At 43.4% G+C, this 17,447-nt stretch overlaps 1 protein-coding gene across 3 annotated transcripts in view; it reads right to left on the bottom strand.

Annotated features, from left to right (window-relative positions):
* DENND4C (DENN domain containing 4C) overlaps positions 1 to 17,447 on the bottom strand; it is a 300,829-nt gene that overhangs the window by 42,469 nt on the left and 240,913 nt on the right. For all 3 annotated transcript variants that reach the window (XM_030194208.1, XM_030194207.1, XM_030194209.1), the window contains 2 exons: positions 13,131 to 13,231; positions 10,883 to 11,058 (listed from right to left, as the gene is read on the bottom strand). In XM_030194208.1, the coding sequence (XP_030050068.1) occupies positions 10,883 to 11,058; positions 13,131 to 13,231 (277 nt within the window). The remainder of the gene's footprint in view (positions 1 to 10,882; positions 11,059 to 13,130; positions 13,232 to 17,447) is intronic.

Raw genomic sequence — 17,447 nt, 5'->3', positions numbered from 1 at the left:
CTGCAGTGCCTTCCAGCTCTGAGAGCGATCTTACTGATTTCAGAAATAAAAGAATATGGATATGCATTACTGGGTTGACAACCAGGGAAGCCTGGTTCAAATCCCACTGCTGCTCCTTGTGATCTTGGACAAGTCACTTAACCTCCATTGCCTCAGGTACAAAATTAGATTGTGAGCCCTCTAGGGATATCTAGAGGCGTATTTTCAAAGCACTTAGCCTTACAAAGTTCCATAGGTTACTATGGAACTTTGTAAGGCTAAGTGCTTTGAAAATGAGCCCCTATGTGTACCTGAATGTATCTCAACATGAGCTTCTATTGATAACGCTAAATCCAAATAATAAGTACAGAAACTACATTTAGTAGTCATAGCCAGTTGAGGCTTTATTTTTTAAGGTTACAGCTCGATTTCTTACATTCTCAGGGGCCCTTTTACTAAGGCATGTACAATGTATAGCAATTAGAACTACCGCCTGCCTACTGCGTGCCCCGGGCAGTAATTCTAATTTTGATGCATGCCCAAAAAGCATGGCAGAAAATAATTTCTATTTTCTACCGCATGGAACTAACCGGGCAGTAATCAGTAGTGTACACGCGCTGATGATTACCGCCCGGTTAACTTGAGAGACCTTACCGTTAAGTCAATGGGTGGTGGTAAGGTCTCAGTTCCAAAATAGACACGTACTGATTTTTATTTTGCCGCATATCCATTTTTGTGAAAAAAAAAAAGCCTTTTTTTGCAGGCACGCTGAAAAATGGACCTGCGCAAATCCAATACATGCACCTACACCAGCAAAGGCCATTTTTCGGCATGTCTTCATCGCCACTCCCCTCCTATTCTCCTCCGCACTCTCTTACTCCTTCTTCTCTCTGCTGTAGACATCAATCCCAATCCTGGTCCCCCTCATCCTATTTGTGCAGGTCGCACCATGACCTCTCCAATCTCATCTCTATTCCTCTCCTCCTCTTCTCTGCCCTTCTCATGCGCCCTATGGAATGCCCGCTCAATCTGCAACAAACTTTCCTATATCCATGACCTTTTTATCTCTCGTTGCCTCCATCTGCTCACTATAACAGAAACTTGGCTTTGTCCTGAAGACTCTGCTTCAGTCGCAGCCCTCTGCCATGGTGGTTCTCTCTTCTCCCATACTCCTCGCCCTACTGGCCGTGGTGGTGGTTTTGGACTATTACTCTCACCCTCTTCCAAATTTCAATCTCTTCTGCCACCTCAGTCTCTCCGCTTTTCTTCCTTTGAAGTCCACTCCATCCGCCTATTCACTCCTTTGCCTCTTCGAATAGCATTCATTTATTGTCCCCCTGATAAGTCCCTTTCATCCTTTCTCAGCGACTTTGACGCTTGGCTTTCCTTCTTTCATGATCCTTCTCTTCCCCCTCCCTCATCCTTGGCGACTTTAACATTCAAGTTAATGATCCCTCCAACTCTTACGTCTCCCAGTTCCTTGCCTTAACATCCTCCTTCAATCTCCAACTGTGCTCCACTTCCCCTACTCACCAGAATGGTCACTGTCTTGATCTTATCTTCTCTTATAACTGCTCTCCCTCCAATTCCTTTGCCTCAGATCTTCCCCTCTCTGACCATCATCTAATAACCTTCATACTTAAACTTCCTCCTGCCCAACCCTGTCCAATCTTAACCAATTTATCTAGGAATCTCCAGGCCACTGACCCTACTACCCTATCCTCCTATGTCTTGAACCTTTTCTCTACCACTGCACCATCCAAATCTGTCAAGGAAGCCGTCTCCTCCTACAATACTATTCTATCCTCTGCTTTAGACACTCTTGCACCTCTCATACCCTGTCCTATAAGGCGTACCAAACCCCAGCCATGGCTGACCTCTAAAATCTGCTACCTACGTTCCTGTGCTTGCTCCGCCGAACGCCTCTGGCTGAAATCTCGTTACCTTGCTGACTTCATACACTTCAAGTTCATGCTGACCTCCTTCCAATCCGCTCTTTTGCTTGCCAAACAGGATTATTACATCCAGCTAATTCTCTCAGCTCAAACCCTCAACTTCTCTTTGCCACACTGAACTCTCTCCTCAAGGTGCCTCCATATCCAACTTCCCCCTCACTATCTCCTCAAACCCTAGCTGAGTTCTTCTATTACAAAGTTCAGAAGATAAACCTTGAATTCTCAACCAAGCCACCCCCACCTCTCCCTCCCCTTATCCCTTCCCCGTTCCCCTATCTCCCCATCACCTCCGTCCTTTCTCGAAGTCACTAATGAAGAAACAGCACACCTTCTCTCCTCCTCTAAACGAACTACCTGTTCCTCTGATCCCATTCCTACCCACCTTCTTAACACCATCTCTCCTATCTGATAGAGGTAGGTATATAAAATAATGAGTGGAGTGGAACAGGTGGATGTGAAGCATCTGTTCACGCTTTCCAAAAATACTAGGACTAGGGGGCATGCGATCAAACTACAGTGTAGTAAATTTAAAACAAATCGGAGAAAATCTTTCTTCACCCAACATGTAATTAAACTCTGGAATTCGTTTCCGGAGAACGTGGTGAAGGCAGTTAGCTTGGCAGAGTTTAAAAGGGGGTTAGACAGATTCCTAAAGGACAAGTCCATAAACCGCTATTAAATGGACTTGGGAAAAATCCACAATTCCAGGAATAACGTGTATAGAATGTTTGTATGTTTGGGAAGCTCGCCAGGTGCCCTTGGCCTGGATTGGCCGTTGTCGTGGACAGGATGCTGGGCTCGATGGACCCTTGGTCTTTTCCCAGTGTGGCATTACTTATGTACTTATGTACTCTTACCCCTTTTAATGGAATGCAAACATGCGTGGGATATGCATAAAGGAATCCTATGCAGTAGGAATGGATCCTCAGAAGCTTAGCCAAAATTGGGTGGCGGAGCAGGTGGGGGAAGAGAGGTTGGTGGTTGGGAGGCGAGGATAGTGGAGGGCAGACTTATATGGTCTGTGCCAGAGCCAGTGATGGGAGGCGGGACTGGTGGTTGGGAGGCAGGAAATACTGCTGGGCAGACTTGTACGGTCTGTGCCCTGAAAAAGGCAGGTACAAATCAAGGTAAGGTATACACATATGAGTTTATCTATTTGGGCAGATTGGATGGACCATGCAGGTCTTTTTCTGCCGTCATCTACTATGTTACTATGTTACTATATCCTTAATCTTTCACTTTCCACTGCGACCGTTCCCGATGCCTTCAAACATGCTGTGGTCACACCACTCCTTAAGAAGCCCTCACTTGGCCCTACATGTCCTTCCAACTATCGACCCATCTCCCTCCTCCCCTTTCTCTCCAAGATACTTGAACGCGCCGTTCATCGCCGCTGTCTTGACTTTCTCTCATCTCATGCCGTTCTTGACCCACTCCAATCTGGCTTTCGCCCTCTTCATTCAACTGAAACTGCACTTACAAAAGTTTCCAATGACCTGTTACTGGCCAAATCCAAAGGTCTATATTCTAGCCTCATCCTTCTCGATCTATCCGCCACTGTTGACCACAGCCTACTCCTTGATACACTGTATTCACTTGGATTCCAGGGCTCTGTTCTTTCCTGGTTCTCCTCCTACCTCTCAGTTCGCACCTTTAGTGTACACTCTGGTGGATTCTCTTCCACTTCTATCCCACTACCAACTGGAGTACCTCAGGGTTCTGTTCTCGGTCCTCTCCTGTTCTCCATCTACACTTCCTCCCTTGGCTCTCTGATATCATCCCATGGCTTTCAATACCATCTCTATGCTGACAACTCCCAGATCTACCTCTCTACCCCCAAAATCTCAACCAGCATCCAGACCGATGTTTCAACCTGCTTGTCTGACATCGCTGCCTGGATGTCTCAAAGTCATCTAAAGCTTAATATGGCCAAGACCGAGCTTCTCATCTTTCCCCCTAAACCCACCTCTCCTCGCCCCCCCTTTCTCTATTTCTGTGGATGGCACTCTCATTCTCCCTGTCTCATCAGCTCGTAACCTTGGGGTCATCTTCAACTCTTCTCTCTCCTTCTCTGCTCACATTCTACAGATTGCCAAAACCTGTCGTTTCTTTCTCTATAATATCAGCAAGATCCGTCCCTTCATCTCTGAGCACTCTACCAGAACCCTCATTCACACTCTTATCACCTCTCGCCTAGACTATTGTAACCTGCTTCTCACTGGCCTCCCACTTAGCCATCTCTCTCCTCTTCAATCAGTCCAAAACTCTGCTGCACGACTCATTTCCCACCAAAGTCGCTTTGCTCACATTAGCTCTCTCCTCAAATCACTTTACTGGCTCCCTATCCGTTTCCGCATTCAATTCAAACTTCTTTTACTGACCTATAAGTGTATTCACTCTGCTGCTCTTCAGTACCTCTCCACTCGTCTCTCCCTACAACCCTCCTCAAACACTCCGTTCTGTTGACAAATCTCTCGTCAGTCCCCTTCTCCTCTACTGCTAATTCCAGACTCCGTTCCTTCTATCTCGCTGCACCACATGCCTGGTATAGACTTCCCGAGCATGTACGTCTAACCCCGTCTTTGGCCCTTTTTAAGTCCAAGCTAAAAGCCCACCTCTTTGACACTGCTTTTGAGTCCTAACCACTGCTCACTTGCCTGTACCTTTATCTCCTCCTCATTAATTCCCCCTGCCTCTTAATTGTTCTGTCTGTTACCTGTCTTATTTAGATTGTAAGCTCTTTGAGCAGGGACTGTCTTTATGTGTATGGTGTACAGTGCTGCGTATGCCTTGCAGCGCTATAGAAATGATAAGTAGTAGTAGTCTTGCTACAGTGCCACTTGCACTCCTGCAAATTGCAGCAGTAGCGTTCTATGCACCCAGAAGTGTTAAGCGACAGACCTGATTGTTTAAAAAGAAAAGCTGCAAAGTAGAGGAGCTGTAACCAGAGTAGAGTCCACCCATTGGGACATACACAGTTACTAACTTAATAGGCAGGGAGGAAAGGGATGAGCAAGAGCTACAATATGACCAGGTGCTGAAAAACAGCAACTCTTGCTGCCAGCCAAAATTTGAATTACAAACCAGCCAACAGGAAAACTAGCTGCAGTTTGGATTTATCAGTTAGATAGTACTGTTACTGTTCAATTGCTTATATAAGAATTAAAAGAAGAGGCCTGCCATTTTCTACTCCTTTCCATGCCTGATCTTTTGTGACCGTGCTTCTTTCAATTTTACTTTATTCAAACATACAACACAGCTGCTGGCAAGTTGGCTAATCCGAAAACCTGCCAAATTTACTTTGCCTCAGGTACAAACTTTGATTGTAAGTTATTTGGGGACAGGAAGAATACTTACACTTCATGAACATAACTGACCCTGAGCTCTTACTGAAAAAGGAATGAGTTAAATCTGAATCTTCTTCATCTTCTGGTGGATGCCCAGATTTTAATAGCAGAGGAATGGGGTGTTGGTGAACAGAACAGGGTGCCCCAAAGTATTTAGAATATGTGATCTTTTGTTCCATTATAACCCCCTCAAGTACCTTCCAATCAACACAGCAACTGTTATTACAGGTCTTTTCTTATTATGTTCCTGTTCTCTAATGATTGATGCTTTTACATTTACATCCAGAAACTAGCTGATATTTATAAACTTGTTAAAAGTGTACATATTTTCCCAGACGTTTCATTAATGATATCTTGTCTACTGAGCTAGGTTTCTGAGACACTGTAACTGCTAGCTATCACATTACTAAATTCAGGATGTCTATGTAGCGGTTAGAAGTTTGAATGGGGAATGTATTGAGATTTTTTTTTTTTTTTTTAATAGTGAAAGGTGGAATTGAATGCTGAGAGAAGATTTTCTTGATTGATTAAAGATCTAATGGAGGGCTGGGCTCAGACTGGCAGGATTAAACTGATTTGTTAGAAAGAAAGTGAAGTTACTCACTTGTAGTAGGTGTTCTCTGAGGACAGGAGGACACATTACCAGTTCCAACCACACTTGCGCACATATCTTCCTGCAAGTCTCAATTGCGCAGGACCCACAGTTGGATACAAAAGCTTAGGGAAGGGTATGTGGTACTGTGTCCTCCTGTCCTCGAACACCTACTACAGGTGAGTAACTTAACAGGACAACAATTACCACACATGGGAATCCGCAACTACCAGGCACACCGAAAACAACAAAGAATGGACAATAAGGACTTGCAACAAGGAAGGCCATTTCTTAGGAACAGTGCTATTGAGAAGGTGCACCCTAGAACAGAACAAAAACTGGCCAAAGAGGGTGGGTGGTGCTGGATTACGTAAGTATTGCCACACTGGGACAGATCAAAGTTCCATGAAGCCCAGCATCCTGTTTCCAACAATGGCCAACCAGGTTACAAATACCTGGCAAAATACCATAAAAGTTCAATATATTTTATGCTGCTTATCCCAGAAATAAGCAGTGGATTTTCCCCAAGTCCATTTTAATAATGGTCTATGGACATTTTCTTTAGGAAGCCATCCAAACCTTTTTAAAACCCCGCTAATCTAGCCACCTTTACCACATTCTCTGGCAACAAATTCCAGAGTTTAATTACACGTTGAGTGAAGAAAAGGTTTCTCTATTCATTTTAAATTTACTACTTTGTAGCTTCATCGCATGCACCCTAGCCCTAGTATTTTTGGAAAAAGTAAACAAACGACTCGCGCCTATCCTTTCCACTTCAGTCATTATAGACCTCTATCATATCTCCCCCTCAGCCGTCTTTCTCCAAGCTGAAGAGCCCTAGCCGCTTCAGCCTTTCCTCATAGAGAAGTCGTCCCAACCCCTTTATCATGTTTGTTGTCCTTCTCTGTACCTTTTCTAATTCCACTGTATCTTTTTTGAGATGCGGTGACCAGAATTGAACACAATATTCGCGGTGCGGTTGCACCATGAACTGATACAAAGGCATTGTAACGTCCTCATTTTTGTTTTCTATTCCTTTCCTAATAATACCTAGCATTCTATTTGCTTTCTTAGCTGCCGCAGCACACTGAGCAGAAGGTTTCAACATATCAACGCCTCCGCCTAGATCCGTTTCTTGGTTGGGGACTCCTAACATGGAACCTTATATTACATAGCTATAATTCAGGTTCCTCTTTCCCACATGCATCACTTTGTACTTGCTCACATTATACATCATCTGCCATTAGGTACCCAGTCTCGTAAGGCCCTCTTGTAATTTTTCACAATCCTCCCTCAATTTAACAACTTTGAATAACTTTGTGTCGTCAGCAAATTTTATTAGTTACTCCCATCTCTAGATCATGTATGAGTATGTTAAAAAGCAGAGGTCCCAACACAGAACCCTTGGGGAACCACACTATCTACTCTTCTCCATTGAGAATACTGACCATTTAACCCTACTCTCTGTTTTCTATCTTTTACCCAGTTTTTAATCCACAATAGGACACTACCTCCTATCCCATGACTCTCCAATTTCTTCTGGAGTCTTTCATGAGGTAGTTTGTCAAACACCTTTTGAAAAATCCAGATACACAATATCAACCGGCTCACCTTTATCCACATGTTTGTTCACCCCTTCAAAGAAATGTAATAGATTGGCAAGGCAAAATTTCCCTTCACTAAAACCATGTTGGCTTTGTCTCATTAATCCATGCTTTTGAATATGCTCTGTAATTTTGTTCTTTATAATAGTCTCTACCATTTTGCCCAGCACCGACGTCAGACTCACTGGTCTATAATTTCCTGGATCTCCTCTGGAACTTTTTAAAATATCGACGTCACATTGGCCACCCTCCAATCTTCCGGTACCACGCTCGATTTTAAAGATAAATTACATATTACTAACAATAGTTCCGCAAGTTCATTTTTCCATTCTATCAGCACTCTGGGATGAATACCATCCGGTCCAGGAGATTTGCTACTCTTCAATTTGTAAAATTGCCCCATTACATCCTCTAGATTTATACAGATTTCATTCAGATTCTTGTGGCACTCCACTATTCACCTTCCTCCACTGTTAATCCTACTCTCTATTTTCTATATTTAATCAGTTTCCAATCTACAATAGTGCATTGCTTCCTATCCCATTGCTTTTTATATTTCTTGGGCATCTCATAAGGGACTATAAGAAAAGTGTGGAAGCAGCACACACTGAGCAGGTGCAAGGATTCCAAGGCTTCAAACTATTTTCTGTCTGTTGGCTTTCTATTTGGTTCAAGAGAGGGAAGGAAGGAGGTTTGGTTGGTTCCTTTCTCCAGTGGAAGTCTTATTGCCCACCGGCTGAGCAGCATTGCTGTAGATGCTGGGATAGAACAAAGTAGTTAATTAGGTGAGAACGCTGATCTCCAACAGAAGAAATAGCACTTTCACATCTGCATTAGAAAATTTTATCTTTCTGTTTTAAACATTGTCTAACTGTTAAAAATTTGGGGAGAATTACTAAGCAACAAAAAGTTTATCCTAGCTATTTTTCCAGTCTCCACCCTCGTTCCCTTCCCTAGGAAACAAAAGTTGTTATAAGTATGAAAATTGCTGCCACAGAAAATAATAGGAGCTATTCTGAAGTACTCTTATGCTACTGTCAGGAGTAAACATGTTCAGCTGGGAGTAAACAGAAGGCATGTGAATGTATTTGGGTAGATGGGTGTTACTGGAATGGTTTGGGGACAGAAGAATGATTTCAGGACAGTTGCTACCTGGCTATTAAGAGACGAAAACCACTTTTGGATAACTTGAGTCCCAATTTTGCACTTAAAATATTCACAATACTTGAACACCCTACACCATGCAGACGATAATTAAAAATAATTTAAAAAAATTTAAAAAACAAAAGAAAATAAAAACAAACAAGCAAAAAAGTCACCCCCCTCCAAAACCCTTAACATTTAATAAAATTATATTTTTTTTAAACAGCAACAAATACTGGGGCCCTTTTACTAAGCTGAGTTAGCTGCTAACGTAGACCTAATACAGCGAAAGCATCCAGCGTTAGTTTTGTCTGCATGTGTTAAGAATGCAGTATTCATCTTTTTTAAGTTTTCTTTTGGAAGGGGGCATGACATGAATGGAAAATGGGAAGAGTGGGTGTAGAAATGGTAACCAGTTAGTATGTGAATACTAGCATTATCTCAGGAGCCCTTACCTTTAAGGAGGCAGTAAGTGCTCTCGCGTTAATGTTTTTTTTAAATGACCGTCTGCTAATCCTAACATTAGCATAGAGTCAGAAATGAAGTAGAAACTACAGTGGGGGAAATAAGTATTTGATCCCTTGCTGATTTTGTAAGTGTGCCCACTGACAAAGACATGAGCAGCCCATAATTGAAGGGTAGGTTATTGGTAACAGTGAGAGATAGCACATCACAAATTAAATCCGGAAAATCACATTGTGGAAAGTATATGAATTTATTTGCATTCTGCAGAGGGAAATAAGTATTTGATCCCTCTGGCAAACAAGACCTAATATTTGGTGGCAAAACCCTTGTTGGCAAGCACAGCGGTCAGACGTCTTCTGTAGTTGATGATGAGGTTTGCACACATGTCAGGAGGAATTTTGGTCCACTCCTCTTTGCAGATCATCTCTAAATCATTAAGAGTTCTGGGCTGTCGCTTGGCAACTCGCAGCTTCAGCTCCCTCCATAAGTTTTCAATGGGATTAAGGTCTGGTGACTGGCTAGGCCACTCCATGACCCTAATGTGCTTCTTCCTGAGCCACTCCTTTGTTGCCTTGGCTGTATGTTTTGGGTCATTGTCGTGCTGGAAGACCCAGCCACGACCCATTTTTAAGGCCCTGGCGGAGGGAAGGAGGTTGTCACTCAGAATTGTACGGTACATGGCCCCATCCATTCTCCCATTGATGCGGTGAAGTAGTCCTGTGCCCTTAGCAGAGAAACACCCCCAAAACATAACATTTCCACCTCCATGCTTGACAGTGGGGACGGTGTTCTTTGGGTCATAGGCAGCATTTCTCTTCCTCCAAACACGGCGAGTTGAGTTCATGCCAAAGAGCTCAATTTTTGTCTCATCTGACCACAGCACCTTCTCCCAATCACTCTCGGCATCATCCAGGTGTTCACTGGCAAACTTCAGACGGGCCGTCACATGTGCCTTCCGGAGCAGGGGGACCTTGCGGGCACTGCAGGATTGCAATCCGTTATGTCGTAATGTGTTACCAATGGTTTTCGTGGTGACAGTGGTCCCAGCTGCCTTGAGATCATTGACAAGTTCCCCCCTTGTAGTTGTAGGCTGATTTCTAACCTTCCTCATGATCAAGGATACCCCACGAGGTGAGATTTTGCGTGGAGCCCCAGATCTTTGTCGATTGACAGTCATTTTGTACTTCGTCCATTTTCTTACTATGGCACCAACAGTTGTCTCCTTCTCGCCCAGCGTCTTACTGATGGTTTTGTAGCCCATTCCAGCCTTGTGCAGGTGTATGATCTTGTCCCTGACATCCTTAGACAGCTCCTTGCTCTTGGCCATTTTGTAGAGGTTAGAGTCTGACTGATTCACTGAGTCTGTGGACAGGTGTCTTTCATACAGGTGACCATTGCCGACAGCTGTCTGTCATGCAGGTAACGAGTTGATTTGGAGCATCTACCTGGTCTGTAGGGGCCAGATCTCTTACTGGTTGGTGGGGGATCAAATACTTATTTCCCTCTGCAGAATGCAAATAAATTCATATACTTTCCACAATGTGATTTTCCGGATTTAATTTGTGATGTGCTATCTCTCACTGTTACCAATAACCTACCCTTCAATTATGGGCTGCTCATGTCTTTGTCAGTGGGCACACTTACAAAATCAGCAAGGGATCAAATACTTATTTCCCCCACTGTAGGTTATTTTATAGTTATGCAAGAAATGGACTTAGCGTGCAGGAAAGACCCGTGGATGCCCATTTCTTAGTGCAGCTTAGTAAAAAACCTGATAGACTGAAAAGCGCTGCTCACCTGGCTGAGCCACGCATGTCCCTGAACTCTATGTTAAGGAGAGGCAGGAAGGTGTGCTTGCAGAAAGGACAGGTAGAGTTCAGGTTCGAATCGTCTGCTGCCCATCCAGCCATGATCTCTTCATCATACACCAGCGCTTCACATCCTCTGCACTGAGAACAGCTCGACATCAGCACCTGCCAAGAAAGGTAAGAAGAAGCACACAAATCTTTAAAGACGGCCAACACAAAAGCACTGTTTTGATTACTGGCCCTTCTCACCACTCCCCACCCTTTATAGATAAAAGTGCACATGCTGTTCATACCACATGCACTTTTACCAGAACAACAAAGGGGTGGAGGCAGGTCAGGCAAGTCAAACTATGCCTGGAAATCATGTGTTTCAATTGTCATGTGTATCTTAGAGAGTGCACTTTGAATCTGCTCCCATGCAGGCACAAAAATATGCTGGTGCAAACATGCCAAAATTTGCAAGCTGGCCCTTAATTCTAAAGGAAATTTCTGCAAGGAGTCTGAAAATCTTGCAATCTTATGGATAAATTCTCTAAAATCTGTTACATTTTAAAAGTCATGTCTCTGTTTAAAACAGCATTTCCCATGCAGAAATAGGCCGCTATAAAATAGTCCTTGCAGAACTTTACAAGGAATGAGTGGCGGCATTTCCCAGGGGTCGAGGGGAAGTTCACATTTAAGTGCATACTTTACAAAATGTGTGAATGTGCATAAAATAAGATAGGAAATGGGTATGCACTATATGGCAGGTGTGCATGTGCACGGATAAAGGCAGATATAAGTGTGTGCATATTTTCCCTCTGAAAACTGATATACTGCAACGTATGTATGTATTCATTTCCTGTTATTACCTTCCCTATAACCACCATTTAAAAATAAAAGGCACAGACAGCAAACATCTCCTCTATGCATTCAGAACAGGATCCCTAAATCAGACTGTCCACCCTTCCACCTCCAAGAAAAAGTGGTAAAAACCACAGGAAAAGGATGAGGGTATGCTTGGCCTAGTTCCAAGCCACTAAAGAAACAAAAACAAACTGAAGACTAGTGAAACTAAATAAAAAAACAAGCATTTCCTTCTGGTGACATATATATAGGGTTAACCTGTATCCAGCACGGATAGAGCAAAAACAAGGACTTGGCAGGGGAAATATTTTTTAAGGCTGGGGTCAATGAGCAGGTTTTATGGGGCAATTGCAGTGTGTGTAGGCTTTTGAGGTGAGGTGGGCTAGTAGTTTGTAGGATGACTGGGCAGTTGCAGTGTGTTTTGAAGGCGAGGGCCTTAATATGTTATTTTTATTCAGAAATATCATCCATTAAAATATTTAAGATCAACTCAGTGTGTTGATCTCTGGATCCAAGATGTAGGAGAGATGAAGAATTCATTTAACACGGTATACATACAGGATGGGTAGATTAGTTCAACTGTGGGATTCACTTCCGGGTGAACTTAAACTTTTCAGTTTCCCTGCTCGGGACATAGCGGGATGATCATTGTTTCTTAAAAGTTCTTTTTTATTATGTATTGAATTTATTCAAACTTAATACAGATGTGAATTTTTAAATCTGATGTTGCTATTAACTTTATAATTTTACTGAAATTCACCTTGATCTGGATTGTCACCTGAAAGTGGAATATAAATGCAATTTTAGATTACATTTAAAAACACCCACAATAAAAGGCTTCCAACAAACTGCAAAAAAAATTGTAAACTAATTTAGAATGTAGTACAACCTTCTTATTGTCCTTCAAATAAATCCCTCTTTTCTGATAAGCTAATTATACCATACAAAATAATAATGCAAGTTACCAGTGCACAAGTGCACAGAATTTAAGGTTGTTATCTGGTTCTGTGTCACCTGAACAGGTTAAGCTGTCTTTGATTTACCTTGTGCCACCTAAGGACCTTTGAGTTTTATTGAAAAATTGGGACCTTTGAGTTTTATTGAAAAATTGGCACTAAACCACAAGCCCACATAGCCATCGAGGTACACATACTAGCTTGGTGGCCATTGGTACTGTCATATTTCTAAGCGAGTCCTAATCTCTAGGCAGCAGCTTTAGGATGGAAATCAAACTGTTCTCCTACTAGGGCACACAGTACCAAAACTCTTGCTCGTGGGACAACATGCTTCCTCCACAATGTTCCCACAAACTAATTCCAATCAAATTCCAATTAGTATTCTTTGTATATATTTTAAGAAAAAAACAAAACAAAACTTGATGCTACTTTTACCTCCATTGCACAGTTCTGGAAGATGCTGGACATGCTGGTGTGGTGGGAGGAACCCTGCTCCGATTCTTGTCCTCTAATGACCCTCGGCAGTAGGACTTCACCTACACAAGAGCAGCAGCCCTGTAAGGAGACTCTATGGCTGGACTAGAAAGACAGCAAGGCTAGCAGAAAAAAGGTCACACTGCAAGCTGATAAGAGCAGAACGCAGGCTTTAAAACCATGAAAACACAAGCTTGATATTCCAGAGCAGAGAAATAGCAGTCACAGAATGTGCAGGCTGAGAGAAATTTAAGATAGATCTAAAATAGATATTTTCCCCAGAGTGAAAGGGAGCTGGAATCAGTCACCATCAGATCACACAGACATCTTCTCACCAGGTTTATAAGCATAACACAGAGCTAGACTTAGCCGTTTAAATAATAAAGGTGCAAGGGACATCAAATAGAAAACGGAGTATTCTAAAACAAATTGAGAGGAACACAAACAGGATGGATAAATTTAACTGTAGCACAGAAAATATCCTGCATGAGTCCAAAAAAAAAAAAATTAATCCACAGTGGATCTAAAAAAAAAAATAAAAAAAAATTACACAAACTTCATTTAAACCATGTTAAAATTTGCCAAAAGATGAAATATAGGTGATGGAAGAAAGGAGGCTGCAAGCCCCCAACAATGCCAGCATCTATCTGTGGGTTATTACTATTGCTAGCTGGGCTGCTGATGTACAAAAATGAGAGAAGCTGGTGGCACCTAATAGACAAATCAGTCTGAGCCATGAGCATTTGAGGACATGTTTCTACTTTGTCAGATGCATCTGGCAAAGTACTCTTGTCCTCAAAGCTTCACACTTTGAAAAAAACCTGGATAGGCAGTGTTTCCCAACCCACTCACCAGTTTTCAAAATATTCACAATGAATGACATTTTCATATAATGGAGGCAGTAGATATAGTAATATAGTTTATTAGCATCACTATCTTACCCAAAGATAGTACAGACTGGAACTAGAACTGGTGGATGGTGTACCGTAACGGATCGGGGACAAATTTGGTGAGCAGGAACTAGGAGTTGAGGGGAGACAGGGTGATGACATGGGGGTACTGGAACTGGAAGCAGAGGAAGGCGTGGTCGGTGTGGACCTTTCATCCTTCAGTTTGGCTATCTTAAGGATCATAAGAAGGTGCATATGGCCTTTTCTTTACGTAGCTCATTCTATGAATTTTTATTAGGACTCTGCAGTGGTGCAGAATGTGGTCCTTCATCTCAGGCCATGATTTGTGGGTCAGGCCGACAGTACTGTCAAGACCCTTTCAGACTTTAGGAGGAAGGGTCTCCTTGAGATGGTAAAAGACTGGCAGAGCATTTGTAGCATCAAACCTCTGCTCTGTCTTATCTCGGTATAGTTGCTGCATCCGCAACAGGAAGGTTTCAATTGGTTCTGTATCTGGAACCCATCTCTGAGAGGCAAGGACGGAGAAGTCCTTATGGGGGGGAAAGGCCATATGAATGGCAGCCATTAATTTAGTTTCAATTAAAGAGAAAGTGTTACCATCAAAGGTAGTGGAGGCCATGATTTCAGCATAGCCCGCTTGTGTAAATAGGTCATCCACATTGGCGTGGGGGGTGCGACCTAATAACTCTTTGATGTCGCCAACAGCGAAAGAGGTACCAAGTGTGATTTCTCAGAATTGGCGAATCCATCGCCCACCACCATTAGTGATGTCGAGTAGTTGTTGGACAAGGGTATTAAGGTCAGCGGAAGAGTAAGGAGTATACTCCTTTTTCCCCCCAGACATTTTGTTAAGCAGTGGCAGGACTTTAGCAAGGGGGTCAGTAGAGGAGGGAGTGAGTACAGCAAGGCTGTAGTTGGTACCATCGGGTAATTTGTAACCCAAGGGCTGTTTGGACCGGGTATTGTCTGCAATATGTGGAGCATAGCTGTCCACATAAACGGGGTGGTAGTGCCGGGCAACCGTCGTTAATTGTATGATCTTGTGAAACTAGACTGGAGGATGCAGAGTCACAGTCTATAGTGGATGATGCTGCTGGCGGGGTAGTGGAACATCGTGTGGCGAAAGGTGGGGCATGATATCAGATTGGGGAAGCTGTATTGATATTGGTTCAGCTGAAAGGGGGGGCATGATTTCATATGTGGAGTGTTGTACAGACATGGGTACAACCTGTTGATCAGAGTGGCACACGGGGGGGGGGGGGGGGGGTGATTGATTACCCTATACTTCAGAGGTAGCAGACTGTCTGTAACAGAAATAGCAGCAGGAATTGAGGGGACGGACCAGGGACGAGGGGGAGGGTCAATGGGAATGTTGGGACGCGCACCCAAGAGTGGCCAATCTGCAGCAGTGGCACGAGCTGTGGCCCTAGGGGGTAAAGTCGGTGGCGGGACAGCATACTCAGTGAGGGCTGTGCCAGCACGAGTAGTGTGTTTGATGGGGGAAGGAACGGAGGGACGTGAGGTTGGGGAGGGCAGGATGTGAGATTCCAATTACTAATTGTAGCAGCAGCAAGGTGCGGTGACTGGGCGGAGGCCATTGCTTGCCCAGTCAGGGCAGCTTGAGGGAGGCCAGTGGGGACATAGGGTAGGGCAGGGATAATGGGTTTGGGAACAATTTGCTCCCTATTCTGTGGCTAAGTGACCTGAGCAGGGAGTGACGGGGTGGCAACCCCTGGTAACAGCAAATCTCCGATGGCCCGATCTATTCTATCAAATACGGCCACGGGGTCAGTCTGTGGTGGACCGGTGGGTATCTGCCTAGTAGAAAGCCCATGGTTCCGCTGCCCAAATGGAGATGGCAGACCTAATAAATTAACAAAATCCATTTCATAGATATTTATTGTGGAAATCTTGAAAACCTGACTAGCAAGAGGGTACACCAGCACTGACTTTGGAAACACTGGTCTAAAGTGCTATGTCAGCCTCTGTCATTTTTTAGTATACTAGATTAAAACTCTGGAAGCTGGCACACATGATTTTCTCTATCACTCACTTCTTGACTTTCCCAGCACTAACTGCAAGCCTGCTCTTCTGTGTAAGCTTTTCCAGATCATGGCTCAGCTGGTTCACCAATACAATGCTGAAAATCTCACTACTACCAGGGCACCAAGCAGATCTTTCCATGCATCCAAATTCTATCACTTTCTCCCCCCTTCTCCCATGTCAGTAGGCAACTATATGCACAGGAAGAAAATAACCCAGATTGCTTTGTAAGGGTTCCTTCTGTAAAGATGTAACAGCTCTACTTTTAAATGAATGACCCCCCCCCACCCCCCCCCCCCAAAAAAAAAAAAAAAACATTTCAATTGCTATTCCATTTTTACAATCTCTAAATTATGATATATTTCAGCTTATAAGTATATAATTTTTTTTGTTTTACATCTTTTGTACTTTAAAAATATCTAGTTTTGTAAAACGTCTGGTAGAGGACCTTACTTCCGTCACATCCTGTAACAACCTTGATAGCTATGGGCTGTGAAGATGCTCAGCTACCTCCTGTGGGGCTTCAGAACAGCAGCCCGACCTCAGTAATCTTACTCAATAGCTGGGAGGGGGCCTCTTCAAATTGGGATCACAGCAACACTTGGAAAAACGACAGCCAACACACCTTCCACCAGAATGGGAACTCCCTCTATCCTCCTCCAGTGCACTCAAATTCACTGCTGGGACTTGAGCTCCAATTCCCACTCAAACATTTAGAAAAGCCACAGTGCAACCAGGAATTACTCTGATGATTCTGAAGCAAATTCAATGATGGGAGACAAAATGGTGGTGAGAGGTGGCATAATCAAATATGAATAAATTAAAAAATAATCTAAAAAAATTTTGTTGGGTTTTTATAAGTGATCTCCAAGTAGCGCTCCCTTCCCTTTGCTTCCCTTCAGCAGCAGAAAAGTCCTCGATATAGAATGGGAGACAGCCTAAAAAGCTTTGTATTATCCAGTACACACCCCAAAACCATAAGATGGACAAAAACAGCTTTGCTGTATTCCAAATACCTTGGTTGTGTATTTGGAGTGCAATTATGGCAGCCTGGCTTGCCTGATTGATACGGTGCCTTTCACGGGCATTCTCTTGGCTCCTTGCACTAGGCAGAGTGTCAAGTCCTTCCTGCTGCACACTTGAAGGGAACACTTGGGAAAGGTTCACTTTTCCTGCTGGTGCCCCACCACACCTCAAAAATATGATAAGGGCTCACATGCTGCATTAATGAGTGGCAAAAGCAGTTACTGTGGATGTGGATTTACCAAGACGTACAAGAAAGAGAAGAGAAAAGAGCTGACTCCTTGCATCTTTATACTAGAAG

The sequence above is a fragment of the Microcaecilia unicolor genome, chromosome 2, assembly GCF_901765095.1.
Source record: "Microcaecilia unicolor chromosome 2, aMicUni1.1, whole genome shotgun sequence".
In the NCBI taxonomy this organism is placed as follows: Eukaryota; Metazoa; Chordata; class Amphibia; order Gymnophiona; family Siphonopidae; genus Microcaecilia; species Microcaecilia unicolor.
This window is presented reverse-complemented; position numbering and strand designations above follow the sequence as displayed.